The 25,915-nt window shown below is 38.4% G+C and overlaps 5 protein-coding genes and 2 non-coding genes across 10 annotated transcripts; 3 read left to right on the top strand and 4 right to left on the bottom strand.

Moving 5' to 3' along the window:
* Positions 1-5,504: 5,504 nt before the first annotated feature.
* On the bottom strand, positions 5,505-5,578 carry TRNAV-AAC (transfer RNA valine (anticodon AAC)). The gene has a single exon. It is a non-coding gene; the product is annotated as a tRNA-Val (tRNA).
* Positions 5,579-5,652: 74 nt separating this feature from the next.
* On the top strand, positions 5,653-7,922 carry LOC137731645 (uncharacterized). Its single transcript, XM_068470816.2, has 4 exons — positions 5,653-6,293; positions 6,379-6,586; positions 6,933-7,652; positions 7,744-7,922. The coding sequence occupies exons 1-4, from the start codon at positions 5,726-5,728 to the stop codon at positions 7,832-7,834; spliced, it is 1,587 nt and encodes a 528-aa protein (XP_068326917.2). The 5' UTR covers positions 5,653-5,725; the 3' UTR covers positions 7,835-7,922.
* A 767-nt stretch (positions 7,923-8,689) lies between these two features.
* Positions 8,690-12,048, top strand: LOC137731936 (uncharacterized). Of its 3 annotated transcripts, none has more exons than XM_088688094.1 (10): positions 8,690-9,133; positions 9,241-9,399; positions 9,633-9,716; positions 10,040-10,129; positions 10,347-10,439; positions 10,517-10,660; positions 10,934-11,041; positions 11,198-11,249; positions 11,350-11,416; positions 11,494-12,048. In XM_088688094.1, exons 1-9 carry the CDS (start codon positions 8,777-8,779, stop codon positions 11,382-11,384), a joined length of 1,122 nt encoding a protein of 373 aa, XP_088544220.1. In that variant the 5' UTR covers positions 8,690-8,776; the 3' UTR covers positions 11,385-11,416; positions 11,494-12,048. The 3 variants fall into 3 exon arrangements, with proteins under 3 accessions (XP_088544220.1, XP_068327300.2, XP_088544219.1); XM_088688093.1 differs by having other exon boundaries at positions 8,691-9,133; positions 11,350-11,406; XM_068471199.2 differs by lacking the exon at positions 9,633-9,716 and having other exon boundaries at positions 11,350-11,406.
* A 446-nt stretch (positions 12,049-12,494) lies between these two features.
* On the top strand, positions 12,495-13,607 carry LOC137731935 (uncharacterized). The gene is made up of 3 exons (XM_068471198.2): positions 12,495-12,918; positions 13,017-13,184; positions 13,270-13,607. Exons 1-3 carry the CDS (start codon positions 12,630-12,632, stop codon positions 13,491-13,493), a joined length of 681 nt encoding a protein of 226 aa, XP_068327299.2. The 5' UTR covers positions 12,495-12,629; the 3' UTR covers positions 13,494-13,607.
* Positions 13,608-14,519: 912 nt separating this feature from the next.
* Positions 14,520-14,639, bottom strand: LOC137733052 (U5 spliceosomal RNA). The gene has a single exon (XR_011068370.2). It is a non-coding gene; the product is annotated as a U5 spliceosomal RNA (small nuclear RNA).
* Positions 14,640-15,105: 466 nt separating this feature from the next.
* PRIN2 (Serine/Threonine-kinase) lies at positions 15,106-16,687 on the bottom strand. Its single transcript, XM_068471748.2, has 3 exons — positions 16,227-16,687; positions 16,025-16,120; positions 15,106-15,515 (listed from the first exon to the last, which is right to left on the bottom strand). The coding sequence occupies exons 1-3, from the start codon at positions 16,455-16,457 to the stop codon at positions 15,321-15,323; spliced, it is 522 nt and encodes a 173-aa protein (XP_068327849.2). The 5' UTR covers positions 16,458-16,687; the 3' UTR covers positions 15,106-15,320.
* A 320-nt stretch (positions 16,688-17,007) lies between these two features.
* POL{LAMBDA} (DNA polymerase lambda (POLL)) lies at positions 17,008-21,282 on the bottom strand. Of its 2 annotated transcripts, none has more exons than XM_068471166.2 (13): positions 21,060-21,282; positions 20,835-20,979; positions 20,395-20,710; positions 20,172-20,302; positions 19,767-19,829; positions 19,311-19,490; positions 19,172-19,225; positions 18,788-18,876; positions 18,535-18,625; positions 18,104-18,184; positions 17,845-17,912; positions 17,448-17,535; positions 17,008-17,356 (listed from the first exon to the last, which is right to left on the bottom strand). In XM_068471166.2, the coding sequence occupies exons 2-13, from the start codon at positions 20,946-20,948 to the stop codon at positions 17,258-17,260; spliced, it is 1,374 nt and encodes a 457-aa protein (XP_068327267.2). In that variant the 5' UTR covers positions 20,949-20,979; positions 21,060-21,282; the 3' UTR covers positions 17,008-17,257. The 2 variants fall into 2 exon arrangements, with proteins under 2 accessions (XP_068327267.2, XP_068327266.2); XM_068471165.2 differs by having other exon boundaries at positions 20,835-20,972; positions 21,060-21,276.
* Positions 21,283-25,915: the final 4,633 nt, after the last annotated feature.

The following is a 25,915-nucleotide window of genomic DNA, read 5'->3' as shown; positions in this document are numbered from 1 at the left end:
GGGAATTGAATTGGGACTTGTTTCATTTTGGGAAAGAGAAACACCATTGAATTGGGACTTGTTTGGCATGCAAGATGTAACATATGAAAAGAGTGGATTTCTTTGTTTTGACAGTTAAAAAAATTGAAGGAAAAAAGTAAAAGGTAAACTCTCTCTTTCTCTGTAACATGATGATTTTAATTATAGAACGTGAATAATTAAAGGAAAACTAATGAAAATGGTTTGAAAATTTTGAGTTTTAACGACAAGTACAAAATAAAAGGTAAAGTAAATAGTACCATGATTGACTTTTTAGTATAAAAATGTGGTTTTTCGTTAAAATGAATAGTACCAGGAGTTTTTCGTTAAAGTTTTCACTAATTAAAGTAGATAGCCATGATATAATGGGAACGATTTTCCAATTAGACTATCTCCAACCCTTGGGTTAAAACTTATAATTTTTAACTCAAAAATTTAGGTTTTAACCTAGAAACAGTTTTTCTCCTTCAACCATTATGGATTAAATTTTTAACCCGAGATTATTAAAGAATGAATTTAGGATAATTTTTTTTCTTAAAGTAACTTTTTTTTAGAACAAAAAATTACGTCAAATATACTAATTTAATTTTATGAACATTTTAACCTAAAAATATTTAGATTCCGATAAATATTAAAAAATCACTAAACCGACACCATGAAACTCATGGAATATTATGAAAGAATATGAAACACCTAAAAGAATTTTTTAATGACTTTCAAATTTGGACTGTTAGATCTTTTATTTACTGTTGGATTTGATCACATTTGCCTCAAGGGTTGAAGCCAGTTGGAGTAAGTTTAGAACTTAAAATTTGAGTTTTACTTCCAAGGGTTGGAATAGGCTTTTGAGGGTGAAATTATTAAATTATATTTTCATGTTGATGATGACAAACCCGTCGCATTCACAAATTCACAATTTCAAATTCGTGTGAATGTGCATAATTCTAATGGCTTAATTTATAAAATGACTAGATCAACATAGGCTGCTGCTTTGGGAAGATAATGTCAAATGGTATTATTATGTATAGTAGTGCATAAGCTGGGCTATATATAGCATGTACGTTTATTTAATAAAGAATGAACTCTTATACCTTGCTTATAAAGAGTCGATATCATTCGCAACAATAACAAAATGTATCAACATATTATTAATTTGTATTTTCGATAAGTCTACTACAAGATTGATATATATTTGTTCTTTTATAAAATGAACTAATGCACAGAGAACTTGTGTATTATACAATGACCATTCGTATTTGCCTCCAGTTCTGTGGTTATTTACTAGTCATGATAAAGGTGAGATCAGTACTGACAGTCAAAATATGCAATATCCAGAAACTCTACCTGCCAGTTGCAAACCAACAGGAAGAAGACTGACGTTAGCCTGCGGGTTACAGCCTGTGTAGACCTTTGAGTGTGAAACGTTGAAATAAAACATCCGACATTTGATGTACAGGTTATGAAGTATACGTCCATTTTAATCTTGGCGCACGTTCGGTATAGCAGGAATGCATGCCAGGGTTAGTCGTCCACACACACTCATACAAGTCGTTCATATTTGCATGGGATGATCTTGACTTAAGATTCAACACGTTCACGTGAACTACTGATCATGACGTTGTTCTTGTTACAGCAGGCAAACCCTAGTTAATACTATTTGCATCAGATGGTTGGACTGCCCTGTGTTTTTCTCAACTACACTGTAAGTTTGCTCCACACCACACACACACACGTACACATATCTGTGTGTGTATACGACCGTACTGTTTCCACATCAGGGCTTGGGAGGGAGACAAGGGCACTTAAAGTTAGCTTTTGATGGTACATGTCGTGTGGAGGGGATTGATTAAACGAGCTACGTACAGAGCTGTATACATATATAGGTGTTTCAATTATAAGAGATTGTGATGAATCTCTATCATGCTTTATTGATAACGAAAATTCAAAGGACTTAACGACGTTTGAATTAACTGTAAATCCAAACATCAGCCGTTAATTCCGGCCCTTTCAGTTCATTGATCATTTTACGAATTATAAGGCCGGTTTCCCACCCCCCACCACCACCACCACTATATCTGACCATAGTCACGTACACCAATCATTACCACCGTCCTCATGAGCTGTCACCATCGTTTAACACTTACAAGTTAATTTCCTCATACTTTTAATAATTTAATACCTCATCCAAATTCAGTAATAAAATTATTTTTCTTGATATATATATATATATATATATGAAAAATTGAGTAAGTAGCTAAGAATTGATGTTTTACTATAAAACCAATTATTAATATGGGGAGTAGTCCAACCTCTTATATAGAACCCTCGTAAGTTTTCTCCTTTCACCGATGTGTGGCTCTTTTACCTTCACATCCTCACACGCCCCCTCACGTGTGAGAGATTTTCAAGCCAAACACGTGGACAACACAAATTGGGTTATGTGAAGCACGTGTGGCCGTTGAGCTTCACACGTGGGCCAACCTGCTTTGATGCCATGAAGAAAGTTGAGGTTTCACCATAAAACTAATTAACAATATGAGAAGTAACTCAACTTACTTATATGCCCTTACAAGGTTTGTTCTTTCACTAATATGGGGCTATTTTACCTTCACATCCTCACAAGTAGCTGTTAGTATAATAATAATAATTGTGTGTCTGTAGAACGTTAGGTGGCCATTTGAAGTTTTTAAGACTTTGTGAACTCACTGCTATGCATGTATTCCCCCAATGCAGCAGCGTCCAACCCTCCTGAAATTCAGCTCAGTTCATCTGTCTCTTACCCAAAATAATTGAACCCTTGTTTTCTTCCTTTTAATACTATACATAACTTAAAAGTTACACAAATTTATTGTATGATCCAAAATAGCGGAAGACTTCACTATGAAAGTAAAACTACGGCTTCCTATGACACTCGTCACGGAATGAACGCCATTGACATGAGATATCTTGTGACTTAACGAGAGAGTAATATCATCAGTTGCATGCAAGGTTCTCCGTGTTTGCGTGAGAAAAAAAATCTAATGATATTTGTACACCGTATTTTCCTTATAGAAAGATTTTTCAATATGACCAAAACACGGAATTCTATGCCACATGTCATCATACAACTGAAGTGAGATTTAAAAAAAAAAAAATTTCTAATTATATAACGACATGTGGCTTACCACCCTGTGGTCGGTTGCACTAAAAAATCTCTCTTCCTATCTATAAATTGTGCAAGGTTACAGCCTCATAGGTACCACTGCTAGTCTGCTAGCTCTGTGTATGTGTCCAAATCCGCTGCCCCCATGACATGTTCTAAAATTGTTAGTTAAATACAAAGTGGGATCAGCACTGTTTTTTTGCTTTTGATTTTTTCTCCTTGTTATTCACTTCGGCCTTGTATTATCTGCCAGTCAGACAGATAATTGGAGGAAGGCCTTTATTTTTCCCTTCTTTCTTTTTTGTTGTTGGGAGTGCAGACTAAGCTAGATTTTGAATGAATAAACTTCATTGATGCTGAAATTAATTAATTAGATAAAGTTAAATAAAAATCAAATGAGTATTAGTGATTTTGCTTTCTGGTATCAGTTCCTTTCTTAGCTATGCTTTTAGTTTTAGACTCTCAAACACTCTATACGACCCATAATAAACTTCCTTTAGAACTTTTGGTCAATGGGGAAGATTGAGATTGACACAAGTTCCATTGGACATTTGAAGTTTAGTTCCACTAATTGAACCATATGGGGTTTTATTTTTTGCTTTCACACGACAATATTCTATTCTAAACTTCTGAAGTGAAAACTCAAACTTGAATACAAAAAAAAAGCGCACACTATCTTATCTAAATGACTTAACACACGTGCGCTGAACCATATAGAATGACTCAAAAACTTAACATAACATCATTTGATTAACAATCTATCTTCTTTGTGAAGTGGCTAGAACTAGGTAGTAGATCAATTATGTTGCCTTGATTTATTTGAACTTATATTTGAGTTGATGGGGACAAAGCCCCATATGCCAAAATAATGGATTCAGAAGTTGCATCTTTGTCATGCAACTGACAAAACCGGATTGTCCTTGGTTACAACTCTTCTCATGTTTGATATAAAATTAAATAATGAAAATAGCTAGTAGTGTTACTATAATACTTAGTTGTTAACTTGCTTGATGGATATTGGATAAGGAAGGCCAAAACCAGCTTTCATTTGAAATGATTAGTGTTCCGCCTATCGTTGACATGTGATAGTTATTTCATCAATATGTTACCGTTACGTCAGCCATATTCAACCAATATGTCGTTTCTATTTGATTTTGATTAGTCAAACAACAGAGATTTGATTTATGATCATTTTAACCGATTTCTCAGATAAACAGTAAAAAAGAATAGGAAAGAAATAGGAATTATGGGACTCTCAGCTATCATTTATAACTATTTAGTATATGAATTATCAATCATATTCATATGTTCAACTAAAACGTCAATCAGTTGATACTTCTAGATTAGAGAGCGATGGAAAGCTCTCACTTACCTAATACCTAATGCCAACAAGAAAACATGTTTGGAAATAGGAGCAGGAACCATGACCATGACCCTCAGCCCCCGGGGAGCGTCTTGTTCTATTTTCCTATTGCCAAGTCCATGCTTGATACTGACTTCTGTGTTTTGTTCAACTAAAATAATGAGCCGACTCAACGTTGCCAACTTGCTAAACAAGGAAGACTTAACATCTTAGAAATTAACAAGCCTTGAGAAAGGCACTTGGTGGTCTACGTTGTCACCATTCAAGAATGGCTACTGCATGAACTGGGTTTTGAGGCTTCGTTTGTGATGTAGAACAGATGACACAGTGGATTGAAGAGCACCTTAACAAATGTAAAGAGCGAAGTTCAAGCTTTGAACATTTGAACTCCAAGCTGCGATATGATATTTTTAAGGCCGAATCCTATCATTTACTAGGTCAAAACTGCAATTTAAAATTGAGGATGTTTTGGGAATTTTAATTTTGATTTTGCTTTCAATTAGGATTCTTAGTGAATATATGTTCTGATGTAGTACTTTAAAGTAACTTTTGGCATCTTCATATTATTCATTCAACAAGCTTTGAGGATTTCTCATATTTCGGTATAAATATCACCATACATTAGTTTAGTAGACTGATTATTTTGTACAAGCGATAATTTACACTAAATTAGACACCTAACTATTTGAAGGAGGATATTTTAATTGTATTGTTGACCAATGAAATATGTGAATCTAATCCTGGACCCAAAAAAAAAAGAAAAAGAAGGATGTGAATCTAATAAACATATAGAGCAAGAACCACTTCAAATTCAAAATTAATCTAAATTATACTTAAACAGTCAATGGGCCTTCAATTTCAATTGGTTGGGTATGAAAGAGCGACCAAACGCAGTCAATAATTCATTTGCTCTAAACCCAGCCCAACTGAACAAAACCTCCAAAGAGGAAAACTAAAAAATATTGAGATTATTAAAATTCATGGCTTCGCCCGGGTTCGAACCGGAGACCTTCAGTGTGTTAGACTGACGTGATAACCAACTAAACCACGAAACCATGTTGGCATTGTTTCCCAATTTCTTTTATTAATACACACTTATTGTGGTTAATATCAAAGCGGTTGATGAATTAATCCAGTTGCTCAGTTACTCGGTTAGCAGAGAGAGAGAGAGAGGAACAGGAAAAGGCGACTGAGCGGCAAAGATGATAAGCACTGGCAGGTTTCCACCTCCTTGCACTTCCAAATCCCTTCTCGCCGCCGCCATCTCGTTCCCGCCACACAAATCCCAATTGGGCTTCGCCGTCTTTCCCCTCCCATCTACTTCTTCTTCCTCGCTCCCCACAGCCATTTTCAAAACCAGCTTCTTCCTCCCTCCCATTCGGGGCGCGCATCTCGGGTTTCTCGCCGTCCACGCCAGGAGAAGTAGCGGTTCGGGAGTCTCCTCCCAGAAAAGGCAACGGAGAGGCGGCGTTGTAACGGACGACGACTCTGATGACGACGAGGAGTTGGAATTGGACGGCTCTGATGACGTGTTCGATGGTGAGGAGGAAGACGATGACGAAGACGCGTTTGTGCCGTTTGGGAAGATGAAGAAGTGGCTGGAGAGGAAGCCGCGGGGGTTCGGAGAAGGCAAAGAGTACGACATTTCGATTGAAGAGAAGCTGCTCGAAGAAATTGAGAAGAGTAAGAAAGCACAGGCCGAGAGTAATCTCGCCAGGCTCTCCGAAAAGCCGAATTCGAAGGGAGACCAAAGCAAGAACAGCAGCAAAAGTCTGGCCTTTTTCTCCATTGGGTCCAATTTTGCACTCAAATTTTAATCCTTTTTCTTCAATTTTTACTGCACGTGAATTTGCAGGTGTTGGTGCGGTTCCGGATGGAGTTAGAGTGCGGGTGATCAATCTTCCGAAGAAGAAGAACATACACAGGGATTTGAGCTCGGCTTTCAAGGTGGTTCCGGGTTTGATCAGTATAAACCCCGCGGTTTCCGGAAACAAGAAGACTAAGGACCCCATTTGCAAGGGTTTTGCTTTTGTTCATTTCAAGTCCGAGATCGATGCAACTAGGTATGTGTATGGTTTAGGGTTTAGGGTTTATGGAATGGAAATGCGACTTTGAATCCCTTCGCCGTAGATATATTTGTTTAGAATATCGTTTTGTTAAAAATGAAACATGAAGAAGGGTAGTGATTGACTAGAAGGGTGCGGAAGTTTTCGGTCTATGTGGATAGGTGTGGTTGTAAAATGCAGCACAGGGCTCCGTTTTAAGTATGAATATTGAGAGTTGAGACTACTATCAAGCATATGCATATCCGCATTTACCTTTGAATCTTGATTGTATGCATTGTGGTCTAAGTTTTATTACAATGCCGGTATTCTATTATACGAGTTGATTGGTTTTTCTACATGGCAGGTTTGTAGAGATGTTTTCTTCACAGAATGTTACGTTTGGTAAAATTCAAAAGCAGATAAAATGTGAGCTGGTAGATACGCCACAGCCGAATTTGGATCAGAAACAATCAACAAATAACTGTGGTGCTCTCCCACTAATTGTTTCTGGATTGGAAGGAGATGATAAAGCTGATTTTGACTCGGATGAATCTTCCATGGACGCATTGGAGGAGACTACCCTTGATGAATACGAGGGCTCTGATGTTGAGATTGTTGGACCAGAACTGGAAGACGTCATGGAACACTCATCGGATAACCATACTGCTCGTGAACTAACTGTTTCTGAATTGGAAGATGAGAAAGCTGATTTTGACTTGGATGATTCTTCCCAGGAGACATGGGAGGAGACCATAGTTGATGAATACGACGGCTCTGATTTTGAACTCGATGAATCTGAACTGGAAGATGCCATAGAGAATTTGGAATCTATCAGTGGCTCAGACCTAGATGGTGGAGATAGAGATAGCATGGAATCAAGGACGGAATCCGAGTCTTTATCAGCAGATTCATCCTCCTCGAAGCAGCTACTTGTCAAAGCAAAAGAAGAGAAGCTTCCCGGACAAAAGCCAGCTGTGAAAGGGAAAGGCGAAAGCTCGCCTAAGAATAAGAAGAAGAAGAAGCTTAATGTGAAACAAAAAGCAGTGAAGGTTCCAAAGTTGACGGTCGGCGGATCCGCCAAGAGGTAATCAGCTTCAGCTGCATATTTACTGAAATTTTTCAGTCTGTTCCTTCTTTAGGACAAAATTACATCAAGTTCGTTGCTTGTGCTGTAGGTTGAAGGTGAAGGAGAAGGCTGTGCTTGGTGACGTGTTCGCAAAATATGGGTCCAAAGAAGCTGTTTTGGCTTCAAAGGGAGATAGCTGACCAGGCCATTGTATGAGAACATGGAGTGGTAGTGTGGGACTGTAAACCGCAAAGTGCAAATGTATGAATGAAATTTGCTCTTCTTCCCCCTCTTTCCTTCTATATTATATAGAATATTCTAATCTAGTCTAAACTACGAGTAGGGGATTCCGTCTTCGGGTAGAGTGGCGCCACTCTTCCTACACCCCTACCCAGTTTGGCTACACCTAAAAGGAAAATTACTGCAATTTTTCTTCAACAGTAACTGACTACTAAGATTGACTCAAAAAAAATCGAACAGTGAAGATTGTTTAAAAAGTCGGACTATTTCGTAGGCTGAACTACATAAGACAACATCCAAGTTATTGAGGCAAAGTGTATACTGCATAAATCGTTGATGCTAATTAAAAAACAATCACCAATTTGTTTTTATTAAAGAATAGACGTCTATTATCGACGCATTTTTAATTGTTTAAAAAGTCGAACTATTTCGTAGGCTGGATTACATAAGACAACTTCCAAGTTATTGAGGCAAAGTGTATACTACATAAATCGTTGAGGCTAATTCATAAACAATCAACAATTCGTTTTTATTAAAGAACAAACATCTATTATCGACGTATTGTCAATTGATTCAAGTGAGATTTTAGTGTAGGGTTACGCTAAGTTTTGCAAGATGGGCAATCTATTCAAGACGAATAACTTATATGACATAATATGACATGAAATGTCACGATCACATTATATTAGTGTTACGTAAGCTGCTCTCCTAATCAGTTTTTGTGTATTCTTTTTTTTTTTCATAAAACTGGGCCGTTGCCTACAAACCACTATTTGCGACTTGTGTCTGTAGCGAGGCGGCCCAGTCAAAAACCCATATCCTTCTCTATCTGCTCTGCCTCCGGCCCTGTGGCCTCTCTGTTTTCCGAAACTTTTACAATCCATCGTCCTCCGGTAACTGTGATGAACTGCTTGTCTCAAGTTTCGTCCTACACAACCGCCATTTTCAGAACCAAGTCCTGCTTCGTCGCGGCGGCGGGTTCTTCTCTGTGCGCACCTCTTCCCTGGAGAACAAAATTCAACCGTCCGATTGAGATTAAGTCTATCAACTTAGAATCAACGAAACTCCATGTCCAGCTCTACTCCTCTCGAAGCAAAAGCAGCAGCAGCAGGAAGACGACGTCGCTTCATTCGCGGAGAAATTCCGGACCCGAACCGGTTACTGAACCGGAAAAAGACGCCTTTTATGTAGTTCGCAAAGGGGATATCGTCGGTGTTTATAAGAGCTTCAGCGATTGCCAGGCCCAGCTTGGTTCTTCGGTAATTTCATAATTTTATTTATTTATTTTTCTGGATTGAATGAATTAAAATGTGGTTTAATTTCAATATTATTACCTATTTATTTTTGAATTTTTGAATTGTGGTAGATATTTGATCCTCCCGTTAGTGTGTACAAAGGGTACTCTTTGACTGAGGAAACTGAAGATTATCTCGTTTCGTTTGGACTTAAGAACGCAATTTACACCATCAGAGCTGAGGATATGAAGGGCGATCTTTTCGGCAAGCTTCTGCATTGCCCTTTTCAAGTAAGAGTTCCACTTGTTACTTCTGTTTTGCAATTCCAAAAGGCGAAGTTTTTCGCCTTCCCATTTCGATATGAACTTGTAATTGATGGCATAGTAGTTGTTTGTGCGAGTTTTGAGTTGCTTTACTTGGTCTCAAGTGACATAACAATGTAATTTTGCCCAAGAGATGCTATTGTTTTTATGGATTGGCTTTGTAGTGGTGTAGGATTATGTTGTTGTCTTTCTCGTTTTAGGATCCAACATCTTCAAAAGATGAAACATCTGCGCTGGATGCATCCGAAAGGAGACCCCGTCAAGTGCCTGGGTCGGAAAATGTGGTAAGTTCAGAATCATAGCTATCTCTGAACTGGAATACCCTTGTTCAAGAAAATGAAGAGCAATAGATGTCTTGGACATGTCATTACTACCTTATTTCTGAAATTTCGAGAATCTACAGGAAAATTTTGGTGTATTTCTCAATGTTATTATTTCGTTAAATAGAAGAATGATACGTGATTTTTAGTGTTTCTATCCAATTTTTAATATGATTTTTTCCTTGTTTATCCCTGTTCAAATGTAGGCTTGTTCTGTATTGTTAATTGTTTTGGTTTTCATTGATTTGGCTGCTTTAATCTCTAGCACACGTTTCGATGCTGTGCAGGAAGTAATTGGTTCAACTTCCATATTAGAAGACCAATTCAGAAAGCATGTCGAAATAGAACATTCCACTGAATCGCCACCCCTGGACACTGTAAGTTGAATATTTGGCGACGTTTGATGGCTGGAAAACATGTTTTTATATTTATTATTCTTTAGATAATACATATATGAACTACTATGCCCCTTTTTCAGATTTCCTTAATTGATTCTTTACAACCTGAAATTCTCTACATTATTAGCATATTGATTTGCACGCGTTGTAAAAAAAATAAATGAGAAATGATTTTGTGGTCATGTCATATTTTTAGGAGTCCTGTATTCTTGAGTTTGATGGTGCGTCAAAAGGAAATCCTGGACTAGCAGGTGCTGGAGCTGTGCTGCGAGCTGATGATGGAAGTTTGGTATGCATTTTGCCCAAGGGGTTTGTCTATATTTTAACACTTCAAAAATCATCTCTCTGACCGTTCTTTTTATGTAGATTTGTAAAATTCATGAAGGTCTCGGTGTTAGAACCAATAATGTTGCTGAGTACCGAGCTCTGATTCTAGGGCTAAAATATGCTCTTAAGAAAGGTTTTACTAAGATTCGTATCAAAGGTGACTCCAAACTCGTCTGTATGCAGGTTTGTTAATGACCTTGTTATCTTATATTTGGTTTTGTCTTGAATTGTTATCTTTTGGCGGACTTTTGCTGGTTTAAAGACGGTTTTTAGCAAATTCACTCACTAACCTGCATATGCTGGTTGATGTTCTTAAATGCCAAAGCCATCTTTAAGCTTGAAACGAAGCTGTGTAGTGTTGTATTTCTTAAAGGGCCTTTCCTTCCTTATATGTAGTTGCCATTTCCTTTTGTTCTTTGTTCCGCACGTGTGTAACTGTGGGTGTTATGGGAACAGGTTCAGGGGTTATGGAAGGTCCGAAACCAAAACATGTCTGATTTGTGTGAAGAGGTGAAGGAACTGAAGGATAAATTTATCTCATTCCAGATCAGTCATGTTCTCAGGGTGGGTGAAGTTGATTCTGTTTATATTTTGTGTTCTACGATAATTTTGTGGGTTTCTGGTTGCACTTCTTGTTAATTGCTCATCTGTCCCACACCAGTAATTTACCACCTTATTGGGGATGGTTATGAAGTTTTGACATTTTCTTGACTTCCAAAGGAACTAAACTCGGAGGCAGATGCTCAAGCAAACTTGGCAGTCCGTCTTAGCGGTGAGGCTTTCAAATCTGAATTTTGCATTTAGGGGGTTTCGATCTGCATACGGTCATCTGACCAACCAATTTAATTTATCATTATCTGTTTGCTATGTAGACGGTCAAGTCCAAGAGGAGGAGTATGGGAAGTAGTTTAAGCATGGTCTACTGCTGGGTATTTTCGCGTTGGTATCAAACAGAAAGTTAATATGATCATTACGAATTTTGTTACTCGTTGTCCTCAAGTTGAGTGTTGATGCAGGTGACTGAGTTTTTCAAAGATTAGACCCTGATAAGTTCAGGATCTTTGGCCTTCCAGCTGTGTGTATGACGACCAGTGTGGCTTCGGTGGTGCCTTGCTACTATGTGGTTCATGTGGCATTAATTAGCAGCACAGGAATGATTTCAGCTGAGAAACCTACCCCCATTCCCCATCTGCTAACGTTTCTATCTTTCAAGGTAGAGCCGGGGAGCGGCACCCGCGGTCATGTAACTCGTGATGCAAAAGGGAGATTCAGTTTTGCAAACTCGCACCCCGCAAAGATGGGATTTGGAAGCCTCAGCATACAGAAAAGGTCAAGCCTAATGTGAAGTTCGATTCGCCTAACCAATTATCATCCTTTCATTAAACAAAAGCAGATACAATGTGCTTTTCCTACCATTTATACGACGAAATATTTGCTTGTAATCAATTCATTTGTTGTAATTGGACAAAGCTTTCAACCTCAGGTTCCTTTCGACGTTACAAAATTCAGTGTTATAAGCAGATACAATGTGATTTATCTACCCTATTTATATGAACAATACTTGCATGTAATCTTCTAATGTCCATCTCGATGCCTAAATAAATGTTTGTACATTCCAATTTGAGTACAAAGAGGTGAACATGCTGTCTGGCCAACTAGCTTAATTTACGGTTATTCCATCCAAATAATATTAAAGTAATTAAATTGATCGTCAAGTTAGACAAATAACATTTATGTATACAAACGAAATTTTACGTTAAACTAATTCAAACCGCAAAGAAAGAGGATTCATATTTGAAAACATTCAAAAAAGCATATCCGTTTTAGTCAATGTAGCTACATCTTAGTATGCGAAAACGAACAAATTGATTAAATTTTGAAGCCCATAACTTTTCAAATCGCAAAGAAAGAGGATTCATATTTGAAAACATTTAGACAAACATATCCGTTTTAGTCAATGTAGCTACGTCCTAATATGCGAAAACGAACAAATTGAGTTAAATTTTGAAGCCCGTAACTTGGGGACCAAGGAAGGCATGGCCCTAAAAATGATGCGATCCCTTTTTCTTTCTTCAATTTAGTGATGGGAACATAAACTCTTGAACGACAGCCGGTGCCGCCGCTAAAACCCCTCAAAAAACCAGAGCCAAAGATGACGGTGGCAAGGCTGATCAGATTGCTGCCGAAACTTACAAAAACAAGAGCTTCACTTTCTTCTCCATCTCCTTCGTTTAAATGTCTATTTTCTTCCAAAACACCGTTTCCGCAGGACGTCGTTTCGAGCACAGCTGCCGACCTCGCTGACATGGGCGAAGAAGAAGATGACGACGTGCCCATCTACTCTAACCCGACTGCTTCCGCGGCGGCGAAGATCATGCTACCCACTATCCTTCAGCCAGGCGTCGTGGTGTACGATGGGGTCTGCCATCTGTGCCATGGAGGTATTTCAGAAATCCCATTTCCCCTTTGAATTTCTAGGGTTTTCAATTTGATCCGAATGGGGAAATTGGGTCTTGGTCTGAAATGTCGTTGCAAACAGGGGTGAAGTGGGTGATCAAAGCAGACAAGTACAGGAAGATCAAATTCTGCTGCGTCCAATCGGAGGCTGCCGAGCCTTTCCTGAGATTGTGTGGTCTTGATCGAGAGGACGTTCTTCGTCGATTTTTGTTCGTCGAAGGCCCGGGGCTTTACCACCAAGGCTCTACTGGTTAGAATCTCTCAGCATTAGCTTTAGATTATGGCGACCCTGTCGTACTCCATCTTTTGAAATTTCATTTGACATGATTCTGCAGCTGCACTGAGAGTATTGTCCTACTTGCCTCTCCCTTACTCTGCTTTGAGTGCTTTCATGGTGATCCCGACTCCTCTGAGAGAGATCATCTATGATTACGTTGCCAAGCGGCGCTACGACATCGGTGGCAAGTCCGAAGATTGCTTGGTTTTGCAAGAGAAAGAGCTGCTGGAGCGTTTCATTGACAGGGAAGAGCTGATGGATCGAGCTCCCCCGGATTTGTAATCAGTTCTTATGAATGTGTTACTTGGTTTCACTCAAGTGCTTTTGGAAGTGTCAAACTGAGTAGCATTGTCTTAAAATGATATATTACTCGTAATTTCGCGTCGACTGTACTCTGGACGCTAATGCGGCTGCCAAACTAATAACGCATTGTGGTTGTGGTGTCCCGATTTATCCACAAACCAATGTCGACACGATGATATTGTTTCAAGGGTGTGATGTTTTCTAACTTCTTAACGAACATTTTGTGGAATTGTATTGGGATTATTATGACATTATGAAAAATATGTAATTATTTTGAGCATTTTTATGAGTATTATGAACATATTTATTATATTAATGCATTATTTTGAAGACAATAACATCATGAGCATTTGTCAAATTATTAATTTGTTTGAGAAAATAAAAAATGGTAGTACATGCTTCAAGAAAAAGACTAAATTAGCTACTTATGAAGACAATAGCACCATATGTCATTTCTCATGCATAAGAATGACATGGGAAAATAAAATTGAGGATAGGAATTAGTGGGAAAAAAAAGAGGGAAATTTTTTTTTTTTCAGTTTTTTAATAATTTTTTAGAGTGAAATGACTTAACTACCCTCACATGTTGTGCACATGGTCTCACTTAATAGAAATATGAATGGAATATATGAAAAAATAATGGTAGGGGGCAAATCAGCTAAAAAAATTAGTTTGAGTCCTTAATTTTCCAATAGAAAAGTTCAAGGGGGAATTCGAAAACTAAGTGAAAGTTTAGGGGCTAAATCGACAGTTTACTCTAAAGAAAATAATCTTGGATTCCAAAAACACTTATAAATCCTTTCTATGCTGTCAAAATTTGCTTATATTTTTACTAAAGATTGATTCCAAAAACATTTTTATTAAAAACATTTTCAATTATGTGAAAACACTTCCAAACAAATCTTTAAAATACCATTACTCCAGACATAAATGGAAAACTGGATAGAACCATTCCATATTACACTAGTCGCATTTTAGAAACAAACACTAGACTGTAATTTGTAGGGCACTTCAAAGTTAAAGTACCCTTTAAAAAATAGGCGTATGCCGATATTAGCAGTGCGCACACAGTATTCTTTAGTAAAAGGCGAAAGAATAGTTCGCTTTGTGCTCACCACACAGCTCCGTGACTGTAACATTCAGCTGGAGAAGCATTATGTAATACGTCTTGGATGGTTGGTGTGCTTCTCCTAATCGATGTGGGACTCCATTGCAAATTGTTTTATTCTTTGTTTTATCTTTTCAGATCCTTTACCATGAGTTCGTCCAAGAGAGGAACCATTGGCGGTTGACAAAGATAAACATAATTGTATACAACTGGTAATACGAAAAATTAGTCATGAATAAGGTCTTTGCACGTCATTAAGTGAGAGTGGCTCAAGAATCAACCTGAAATCCGAGGCTAGAGTCGGGTTCTAGCTGGCCTTATCCAAGATACTCCGAAGTTTTCCAACGAGAACAAATCAGCGAGTGAATTCATTTGCGGAGAAAGATGATTTCGATTAAACTGGATTAAGCGTTTGGATTTACGAAAAACATTCAAAACAAATATGCGAATTTCAACACCGAATAATAGAAGATTACGGGACCATAAGGCAGAAGGAACAGCTTTTCATTGATAGACCTCAGGAACAGATTCACAGCATAATGTTGCAGCAAAAGCAACTAATACACTTCCAAATTTCCCTTGCCATCAGTTTTACAAGCACAACAGATACCAAAACTACTTGACCAACTCTATAATCTATCCTTAAACTAGCAAACTACAATGAAACAACCTTGCATAACAAGAGCTTGAGCTTCCTGTTAACTTTCATCACCGCCAGTCCATTCGTTCCAGTCCTTGTCAACATGATTTTGCGCCCATTTGATTGCCGCACGAGCTGCCTGGGGGCCTCCAGGTAATCCCCGTTCATTTAGAGTATCGGCCATGTCAATGAACGGAACCACCAAGAGTGTCCCAGGACCACCGTACTCGGTGTGCAAGAAAGTACTGAATATCTGTCGACAAGAATCATCACAGGGAAAATAGTTTAGTGCCTATACACTCCAACAAATCAACAGGAATCTTACCCCTAGAGATGATATAAAGTATCTAAAATCCATACGCAGCAGAAGCGGATTTTAAAGTACTTAAAATCTGTACGGAGCAGAAGCCACCTAAGAAATGATTCACAAAGCAGTTCTGTTATCTGTTATCCAGAGACCGTAATGTGCAAATCCTGCATTTTTGTTCTGCATGAATTTTTCTTAAATCCTGCATTTTTGTTTTGGTCCATCGTCTCGGATTTTAATAAGTTCATCAAACGGCGCCCAGAACATTATTCTAATTTAATCGAAATAGCCAAGTTCAGGCCGAGCCACCCGAAAGACAACAATGTGATGAACATATTTTGGTAGCTATAACATGATGTAACATATTTTGGTTGCCATAACATAGACATTCAGCAATTTAAAGAGTCTAAAAAGATAGATTGATGCAAGTTTAAATCGGAAAGGCATTGAAGTACCTCAGTGCAGATGCCTACGATTTCTTCGACAGAGTCTTCATACATTTCTTTCTTGGAGAGCTTGTTCAGCAGATGGGTCCTGAACTTTTCTGTCTCCTGCACCCAAAAAGAAAAAAAAAACACCAGAAATCGAATAAAAATCAAATCTTTATGAGGAAAATGACTACCAATTCTTAAAATCTACTAAAAATAAAAAACTTACGGCATCAGCGAAATCAGGAATTGGGTCGGGAAATTTGTATTCGCCCGCTGCTCTGCATATCTGGTGCTTTTCTGAGGACAAAAATGGCGAAGCAGAAGAAAAATGTTTACTACTGGTTTTTGAAACCCTAACACTCGAAATCGAAGACGAAGAAGAAGAGAGGAAGGAAGGGGAAGAGTGAAGCTTAGGAGGAGGCAGTGATAGAAGCGGAGCTGCAGTTGCCCAGCTCATCTCTTTCCTTCTTCTCTTATCTAAAACCTCCACTAAAACCTTATGCCGTATATACTCGTGGAATTGTGGGATTTGGATTTCTCACAAGGGCCTCTAACTGTGTCGAATTTGCAATTGAGCTCCCAGTCCCAAGGGGTTAATTTGGAATAAAGAACATGGGACTATTGAATTCTTTTAAGAAATAACAATATTTAAAGAACAATACTTGATTACTCAAAGATGAGTAGGAACTAGTACTCAAAATTGTTCATTGTCAATTTATAGAACTTTATGTTTATAATAAAAAAATGTTCATATTATAAATCATCCTATAAAGATCGTCTCTACAAAAAATCAATTAAAACAAAGGTCGTTTAGCCATCAACTTGTTTAAAAACAAATGAACAGTATTGGTAAAAGCATTACGAACCGTCTATATATTTATTACAATAAATTGACTAAACGACCTTAGTTTTAATGTATTTTTTGCAGAGATGATCTTTACAGAATGATGCATAGTATGAACGGTTCTGATCATAAACACAAAACTCTATAATTAAAACACTATGAATTTTAAGAAGAAGTTCCTACTCATCTTTAAATAGCCAAGTATTATTCATATTCCGTAACGCGACGGCTCATAGAACCTAGTTGGATTTTTTCAACAACATGCGAGTACAAATGTTTTTTTTTTTTTAGGGAGACGTAACGCTGCGCATTTGGCTTTCCAAAATAAATAAGAGAAAACAAAAGAGCCACATGATTTACAAGGGATCCTATGTCCACAGTAATAAACAACTCATACAAAACATTTACACATTTCACAGATTTCTCTCTTGCGGTTGGAGCCAAGGAAACCCGAGGAAATCAAACACCTCCTTTTCTGTATCAAACTTCAAGCTTGCGCTAGCCCTCGCTCCCTGAAACGGAAATGATACAAGCAGGCACTAAGCGAACCGTGAAAGAGATACAAAGTGTGGTCGAAAAATCCCAAAAACAACAGGCCTTTACCCGTTTACCGCCAGAAGAGCCCTGCGTGGCTGGAAACAGCCCTGTGTCATCAAGCCGGAATCCTTTAGATTCAGCTAGTAATCTCAACCTGCATTCATAGGTAGGATTTACAAAAAATTTGGCTTAGCATATGTGCGAGTGACAATTACCCTAATATGGCACATCAGAAAACAAGGATTCAAATGATAATTGTATACAAATACTGCCCAACGGGTATGAGAGAAATGATACGAAGAATGTTCTCGAAAACATGGGCGTCAATGAGTCCTGAACATTCTGTTTATTGAACTACGAGACTAACTAATCAACAATGTTTCTTCTTCCCTCTAATTTGAGCATGCTTCAAATATGAGAAACTATGCTTAACATAGTGTAGAAGTCAATAAAGTAAACAAACCTCCGATTCAATACGTCATTCCCTGTCCAAGCTATTAGTCCAAAAGCATATATTTCCCGTGGGTAGACCTATAAAAGCAAAGCATGTGGTATAAAAACAATCACCCAAAGCACGCCGTTATGCCCCAAGAGGGGGGATACACTACAAATATGTGATTTGAGTGCCTATATTACCGTAAGGCGACGAAAATTTGGAGAAAAAATAACTGCTGCTAAATGTTTCTAGTAATAAACATGAAATAAATATCACCAACAAAAACCTTAAGATCTATGCGATGCCGCAGCTCTCGTCCAGGATATGTGCAAAGCCCGAAATATGTGTCGACGCCAGAATCAGTACCCTGCTCACGTTATTGAATAAAGAAGTTAATGCAAACAATTATAAACCACGGAAAGTGCATTATAATAACATGGAATGCTTAGGGTTATGCAGACATTAGGGTTATGCAGACATTACATTGGCTATGCTTTCTGAAGTCAGATGATTCTATATTAAAACAACTAAGACATGTATAAATACTTTTTGCAGCATTTGACTCGACACAAACCAAATGCTTCTTACAGTTACCACCACTCAACTAGTAGGTGGAAACCTGAATTCAGTTTGTAACCCCGTGTCTGTAACACTGACATATGTACGTTGCAAAAGTCGTGAAAAGAAACGCATAAACAGAGAAAAGAATCATGTTACCTCCTCACTATGGGTACTGAAAACCAAATCCTCCCTTAAGAACTTCATATCCTTTAAATGCTTTACATACTTTGGTAAAAAGCCTTTATGACTGTGAAAACACAGATCAAAGTACGTCAAACTTTCCAAAATTAAAACCAGGAACTTGACTAGTATAGTAAGAAAACGACTACATTATGATCTTAAGAAACATGCATATCAGTATTTCTTAGTGCAAAGAAAATAAAGGGATGAGAAATTACGGCTTTCATACCTCATTCCATCAGGATGCGTAATTACAACATCCAGATCCCCACAAGAAGCTTTCCCACGTCTGTACGAGCCTCCACATACAATGACCACCTACGTGTAGTACAAAACTTAAGGCCACAAACTAGAATGGAAGCCAATGCTGTAATTTTGTGCAAGACTAATGCTTTTAAGGAATGCGTCAATGGATGTTATATTGATCCACATAACAGTCGTACCTAAATAAGGGATTATAAAAGCATAGATTCATTTGGTTCAATCAATTCCACAATATGGCAGCTGTTTAACACCAGCGTAAATATGCAAACTGAAGTTAAGTTCATTCTCTCTATTACACCAGTTCTTTGTTGCCTCACATAGTAGTTGAATCAAACGTAATTATGCTTACCCCAGGCAAAACTTCCTCTCCGGCTTTCTGTAGAAGGCGCTCCATCTCTTCAGCCTATTGAATATAAAAAGCACCAATTTTTGTGGGTAAAAAGAACTCAAGTCAGCATAGAAATCAGGAAACATCATTATAATTAGACCTCGTGACGTGGGATCCTCTGTTTGATATCATCATAATATTTTAACCCCAACCTCTGTGATTTAGTTAATGAATCTTCATTCTTCAAATCATCTAATGTGCGGTATCCTTTCTCGTATAATTTCAGTGCGGTAGCTGGACCAACACCCCAAATTTCCTCAAATAAGGCGATTGTTCGTACCTGCAATCCATTAACCGAAAGGAGAAACCAGAACCGTCAATACAATAACGAAATGAAGTTGTGGACTCAGAATTAGCTCAAATATTGTGTTTGATATAGATAAGATATAACATCTCCTTATCATATATACATGTATGTGTATTACACACGTACACACCCATAAACATAAATCATAAGTGAAGTAGTGTATTTACAATTTATATGACATAAGAGTTCAGATTTCAAATTAGCAGCATAATACTGAAATCATAAATTTACTGAGGATCTTTCCAACACCTTTTCATCTGTTTCAAAGTGCTCCAACTTGGATAACTTCCCAGTAGTCACGATCTCCTGAATCTGCAATCACAGATCAACAGCTTCTGTTATCAAGTGGACAAACTAAAAAAACTCACCATTCCACACAGAGAAGTAATCTGCATATTCTCAGAATAGGAAGATTGAAGTTGAAGACTTACTTTGTCTGTCACTTAGACTCAAAACCGATCACAATTTAAGCAACTGAAAACAATTTCTCACCCTAACAATCCGTTTGTGATGGAAACATTAACCATACTTCAGAAGGCTCACAGCTTCACAAAAGACACCTAGTGACATGTACTTTGCACAAACATATTCAAAGATTGAAATTAAGCTAATACATCGTCCTCATACAAACCTATATCATGCACATTGACTTACATGATCTTGCATTGACTTTCCAATGTTGGGTAGGTCTTTAACTTGGTCCATACTTTGAATCTTGAAAGGTAACTTCTCTATAACGGCTATAGCCTTGTAATAGCTAAATGATCTTCGGTCATCACCCAAGGCTTTAATTTCAACACATGAAACAACCACACAACATCAGAATCCTGAAGAACCAAAATGCAAAGCAAACAAATAGATGTTACATAAGCCCCACCTCTATATATATTGATAAGTTTCCCGAAAATCTCGGTTATGTTCCTATTTAGATCAGGTGGGCTGTAGGGCACGGTTGATTCCAATGCTGCAACCTGATCCTTATTTGGGGCTTCGTGGGTTTTGGGTATTGAGGTCTGAACCAACTCATCACCAGGAGAAGATGATCTTCTCTTTTTCGGTTTTGGTTTTTCGTCATCGCTCGAAACATAATCACTGGAAGACTTTTCTGCTTCCAATTTTAGAGGGTACAAATCCTCAGACACCAATTTTCCTGAGCTCAAGCTATCCTCAAGCCACTGATAAACCAAAACACTCTGCAAACCACCCAAAGTTTGGAACTTTGAAGAATTATTATACTGCATTACAATTTTCAAAAGTACCCAATTGAAAATTAATTACAAAGACTAGAAGAAAATCAAACGGTGAATAATTACTCACTCCTTTGAAATTAGCCAATTTCTCACTGCCCACTCGTTCTAAGAGGGCTTTTGGGCTCACAGCAAGTATGTGAGTGACCTTTTTGGTTAAGTGTTCCTCAATGGAGGCCCCCATTTGGACCAATTTTTGCTTCCAAATCTGAAATCTTATGTACCAATTTCTCAAAACATAAAGTAAGAAAAAAAAAACATGGGTTATGGAGTGGAGAAGCTGTGAGTTTCAGACCTGTAAACGGCGACTCTGAACGCCGTTTTCGACTAAGAAGACGACCATTCCGGCGAACATTCCCTGAGGATCGGACTGTGGACTTTGATTTCTGGTTGCCTTTGGCGCCATCACTTTGACTTGGTCACGTTTATTCTGGCTGTTTCCAGGGCTTCTACAACAAAAGCCGTCGGGAATTTTACAGTTTTTACTTCTGTGGGATTGGATGCGGTCGTTATCTAATAACTTTACGTGCAACCGCTATCATAGCATATAATCCTGATCGTTGGATGACACGTGTCACGGAGAAGACACTTGGCAATCAAACACCATTTCTTCGTCTTTGATGGATGGCAATCAGGTGAATTAAGCCAAGATAGTGTTTTTTGTGTTCGTGTCATTTTTTTATCATATTTGTTATCTTAATGAGTCGTGTTGTGTCAAACATGTTATTTTAACAAGTTATTGACATGTGACCCAATAAACCTGAGTCTGTAGTTTCGTGTCGGGTTTACAAATCATTCAAGAAATTGGCATACCTCATGTCTAGATCCGGCAACGATATCTTATCGTGTTTTTAATGAATGATTCGATAACAACCAAAGAGGTTAACGGTTTAGTTAATAACGATCTCACTCGTTAACAGTTTACCCGATAAAGACCCCACTCTTTAACAAATTGATTCGAAACTCGTTATTTTCTTGTCGTTTCGTATCAGATTAACAGATCGGGTAAGAAATTGTCAAGTCTAATAATAATGTGTTAGTGAAACTCAAAAAGACTGAAGGGCAATAATAAGGAACAAACATGTTCCTTTATTTGAGTACAAACTCTAATATCTCTCCCACTTCCTTCTCTCTTATTTAAATAGCTACGGTTAAACCACGTCAACATCTTATATTGATTTTTTTATATAGAGAGAAAAACAAAATGAAAATTGTGAGAGAAGGGATGAGAAGAAGATAAAAATAGAATGGGAGATAATCCTACTCCTCCAAAAGTACTCATTTGATTAACAAATGATCCAACGGACCAAAATGTATCACACGTTATCCAAAAGTACTCATTTGAAGTTACTTTTGATACTCAGGTGGATGAACTTATAAGGGCTGTGAAACATGGAATTGAGACGAGATCAGCTTCTGGTCAGTGCGGAACAATGGTGTTTGCAAATACTGTTGAGGCTGTGGAATCGGTAGCAAAGATATTGAAGAGAGCTGGAATGGAATGTTACCGATACCATAAAGATTGCTCCTTGGAAGACCGTGCAAAGACATTGGTTGATTTTCAAGAGAAAGGTGGCATTTTTGCATGCACTGATTCTGCCGCACGTGGCGTTGACATTCCAAATGTATCACACGTTATCCAGGTGTGTCTGAGTTTTTTATACTGTTTCAAGTATTCATCGGGTATTTATTAGCATGAACAGAGCTAACTCTTGGCATCAATTAATCATTTCAGGCGGATTTTGCTACTTCTGCCGTGGACTTTATACACAGGGTTGGTCGCACAGCCAGAGCTGGTCAGTATGGACTTGTGACTAGCATGTATACAGAATCTAACCGTGACCTGGTTGCTGCAGTTCGTCGGGCAGGGGAACTTGATCTGCCTGTGGTAATTATAAAGGGAGTTTTAATAAAACACTTCTGATACTGTTCATTTTTAACGAAAAACCACATTTATACCTTCAACTGTCACTATTCACAATACCTTTAAAAAGGGTTTTTCGTTAAAAGAGAAGTTTTTTTGGACTTTTCGTTAGTTTTCCTAACTATAAAACTCACAATTTGAAACAAGATATTCTTAATTGTGATTCAACGGTTTTTCTTCCTCCTAGTCCTCGGTTTTAGATAATGAACTGCATATTGTTATGTTTCTACTGCTCTGATTGACGATGGAGTCTTTTCGGTACATCTTGGTAATGACTAATTTGCTATCTTATTGTTTGTAGGAGACAGCATTGTTGAGAATCAATGTCAATTGTAGGTGAAGTAGGTGGATGTTGTAGGTGAAGTAAGTGTGTGAAGTAGGTGGATGTTGTAGGTGAAGTAAATGTGTGAGGTTGGTGAAGTAAGTGGAGGTTGTAGGTGAAGTAGGTGGATGTTGTAGGTGAAGTAAGTGTGTGGTGTAGCTTTCATTTGGTTTGCTATAAATACCCAAGTCCTCAAGCATTGTATATCATCCAAGGAAAAACAAAGCCTAGAGCTAAATAAGAAAAGCTTTGCTAATTAGTTTGTTTTGTGAGCTTTCTTTAAGAGTGTGCTCTATTTTCTTCTTCTTGGGATCATTAGAGTTATCTTGGATACTATTCTTATTCAACAATTGGTATCAGAGCCAAGTCGGTCAGGGATCGTTCTTGGTAGAGCATTGGTTGTAAAGTCTCTTGAAATACCGAGTATGCTCTGTGGTTGCAGTTTTGACTGATCTTCCACATCAGAAAAGATTTCTTGAGATTATTGCTAGGGTTATCACAAACCTTGAGAGGGAGCTTCTTTGTGTCGAGAGTAGTGTATTACTCTGCACGGTAGTCACTCAAGCTTGTTCGGTGTAGTCAAAGTCTTGCCGATACGATGGGTGATCTTCAAGTTGTTGGAGGAATCAAGAAGCTCAACAACCAAAACTATAACACGTGGGCAACGTGTATAGAGTCTTACCTTCAAGGTCAAGACTTGTGGGAGGTTGTCGGTGGTAGTGAAGTTACACAACCGGCAGCGGAAGATGCTAACGGCGTCTTGCGGAAGTGGAAAATTAAAGCAGGCAAATCAATGTTTGCCTTAAAGACCACAATAGAAGAACAAATGATGAAGAATGGGATGCTGAAGCATCTTCTTGGTGGTGCTCAGAAAAGGAGGCGTTGCCTGATTCAAGAGAGATAGAAGATAAGTTGCAGCAAAAGATAGGGGAGCAAATTGTTCGAATCCAGTCGAGACCTGATGAGTCTGAAGATTTGCTTGATGGTGATGATATTAAGCAAGCAGTGCCCCAAAACCCTTGCCAAGCTAACATATATCAACAACCAGAAGAAGATAGACCTAGTGAAGTGGAAGTATCAACTCCACGATCACAACTAAGGAGGTCAACAAGAGCACGGAGACCAAATCCCAAATATGCCAATGCAGCCATAATTGAAGAAACAACTGCAACAGAACCTGAGACGTTCGAAGAAGCATCGCAGAGTTCTGAGTGGATGACAGCTATGAAAGAAGAGCTTGATGCACTTCAGCAAAATCAGACTTGGGATCTCGTGCCAAAGTCAAGAGATGTGAAACTCATATCCTGCAAGTGGGTTTACAAGATAAAGCGTCGTCCAGATGGGTCAATCGAGAGGTACAAGGCACGATTGGTAGCTCGTGGTTTCTCTCAACAGTACGGACTAGACTATGATGAAACGTTTAGTCCAGTGGCGAAGCTTACAACAGTACGAGTCTTACTTGCACTTGCAGCCAACAAAGATTGGAATCTATACCAAATGGATGTGAAGAATGCTTTCTTGCATGGAGAGTTAGATCGGGAGATCTACATGATGCAGCCAATGGGCTTTAAAAGCGAAGCTCATCCTAAGTACGTGTGCAAGTTAAGGAAAGCACTCTACGGTTTGAAACAAGCACCAAGAGCGTGGTACGGTAAGATTGCAGAGTTTCTAACACAAAGTGGTTATTCAGTAACACCTGCAGATTCCAGCTTGTTTGTCAAAGCCAATGAAGGAAAGCTAGCTATTGTGCTAGTGTATGTGGATGACTTAATCATAACTGGTGATGATGAAACAGAAATTCTTCAGACGAAGGAGAATTTATCAGTCCGTTTCCAGATGAAGGAACTTGGTCAACTCAAGCATTTCCTTGGTCTAGAGGTTGATCGCACACAAGAAAGAATATTTCTCTGTCAACAGAAGTATTCCAAAGATTTATTGAAGAGGTTCGGAATGCTCGAATGCAAGCTGATCTCTACGCCGATGGAGCCAAATGTCAAAATGAGTGCACATGAAGGAAAAGATTTGGAAGATGCGATGATGTATCGACAATTGGTAGGTAGTCTGATCTACTTAACCTTGACTCAACCTGACATTTCTTATGCAGTTGGTGTGATGAGTCGGTACATGCAAAATCCAAAGAAGCCTCACTTGGAAGCAGTTCGACGAATACTGAGATATGTGAAGAGTACAATTGACTGTGGTCTTTTGTACAAGAAAGGTGAAGACTGCAAGTTAGTTGGTTACTGTGATGCTGACTATGCGGGAGATCATGACACCAGGAGATCAACAACTGGGTATGTGTTTAAGCTTGGTTCTGGAACCATCTCTTGGTGTAGCAAGAGACAGCCAACGGTATCTTTGTCAACCACAGAAGCAGAGTATAGAGCAGCAGCAATGGCAGCTCAAGAGAATGCATGGCTGGTACAGTTGATGAGTGATCTACATCAACCAGTAGATTATCCAGTACCATTGTACTGTGATAACCAATCGGCAATTCGCTTGGCGGAAAATCCAGTCTTTCATGCAAGAACTAAACATGTGGAAGTGCACTACCACTTTATCAGAGAAAAGGTTCTACAAGAAGAGATTGAGATGAGACAGGTCAAGACGAATGATCAAGTTGCGGACTTGTTCACAAAAAATTTAAGTACAGCCAAGCTCGAAAATTTTCGCTGTCTGCTCAGCACAGTGCAAAGAATGAGAGCTGACATTGAGGGGGAGTGTTGAGAATCAATGTCAATTGTAGGTGAAGTAGGTGGATGTTGTAGGTGAAGTAAGTGTGTGAAGTAGGTGGATGTTGTAGGTGAAGTAAGTGTGTGAAGTAGGTGGATGTTGTAGGTGAAGTAAGTGTGTGAGGTTGGTGAAGTAAGTGGAGGTTGTAGGTGAAGTAGGTGGATGTTGTAGG

The sequence above is a fragment of the Pyrus communis genome, chromosome 16 (assembly GCF_041283825.1).
Source record: "Pyrus communis isolate YQ-2024b chromosome 16, ASM4128382v1, whole genome shotgun sequence".
NCBI classification, from domain to species: domain Eukaryota; kingdom Viridiplantae; phylum Streptophyta; class Magnoliopsida; order Rosales; family Rosaceae; genus Pyrus; species Pyrus communis.
The sequence above is the reverse complement of the archived record's forward strand: the minus strand, read 5'-3'. Positions and strand labels throughout refer to the sequence as shown.

Coding starts and splice junctions, on each gene's coding strand:
- LOC137731645 (XM_068470816.2), top strand. CDS start 5,726: ATGATAAGCACTGGCAGGTTTCCACCTCCTTGCACTTCCAAATCCCTT. Junction 6,294..6,378: donor AAGCAAGAACAGCAGCAAAA/GTCTGGCCTTTT, acceptor GTGAATTTGCAG/GTGTTGGTGCGGTTCCGGAT. Junction 7,653..7,743: donor GTCGGCGGATCCGCCAAGAG/GTAATCAGCTTC, acceptor CTTGTGCTGTAG/GTTGAAGGTGAAGGAGAAGG.
- LOC137731936 (XM_088688094.1), top strand. CDS start 8,777: ATGAACTGCTTGTCTCAAGTTTCGTCCTACACAACCGCCATTTTCAGA. Junction 10,130..10,346: donor AATCGCCACCCCTGGACACT/GTAAGTTGAATA, acceptor TCATATTTTTAG/GAGTCCTGTATTCTTGAGTT. Junction 11,042..11,197: donor AGATCAGTCATGTTCTCAGG/GTGGGTGAAGTT, acceptor TGACTTCCAAAG/GAACTAAACTCGGAGGCAGA.
- LOC137731935 (XM_068471198.2), top strand. CDS start 12,630: ATGACGGTGGCAAGGCTGATCAGATTGCTGCCGAAACTTACAAAAACA. Junction 12,919..13,016: donor CTGCCATCTGTGCCATGGAG/GTATTTCAGAAA, acceptor CGTTGCAAACAG/GGGTGAAGTGGGTGATCAAA. Junction 13,185..13,269: donor TTACCACCAAGGCTCTACTG/GTTAGAATCTCT, acceptor ATGATTCTGCAG/CTGCACTGAGAGTATTGTCC.
- PRIN2 (XM_068471748.2), bottom strand. CDS start 16,457: ATGAGCTGGGCAACTGCAGCTCCGCTTCTATCACTGCCTCCTCCTAAG. Junction 16,121..16,226: donor TTCCTGATTTCGCTGATGCC/GTAAGTTTTTTA, acceptor TTTTGGGTGCAG/GAGACAGAAAAGTTCAGGAC. Junction 15,516..16,024: donor TCGTAGGCATCTGCACTGAG/GTACTTCAATGC, acceptor TCTTGTCGACAG/ATATTCAGTACTTTCTTGCA.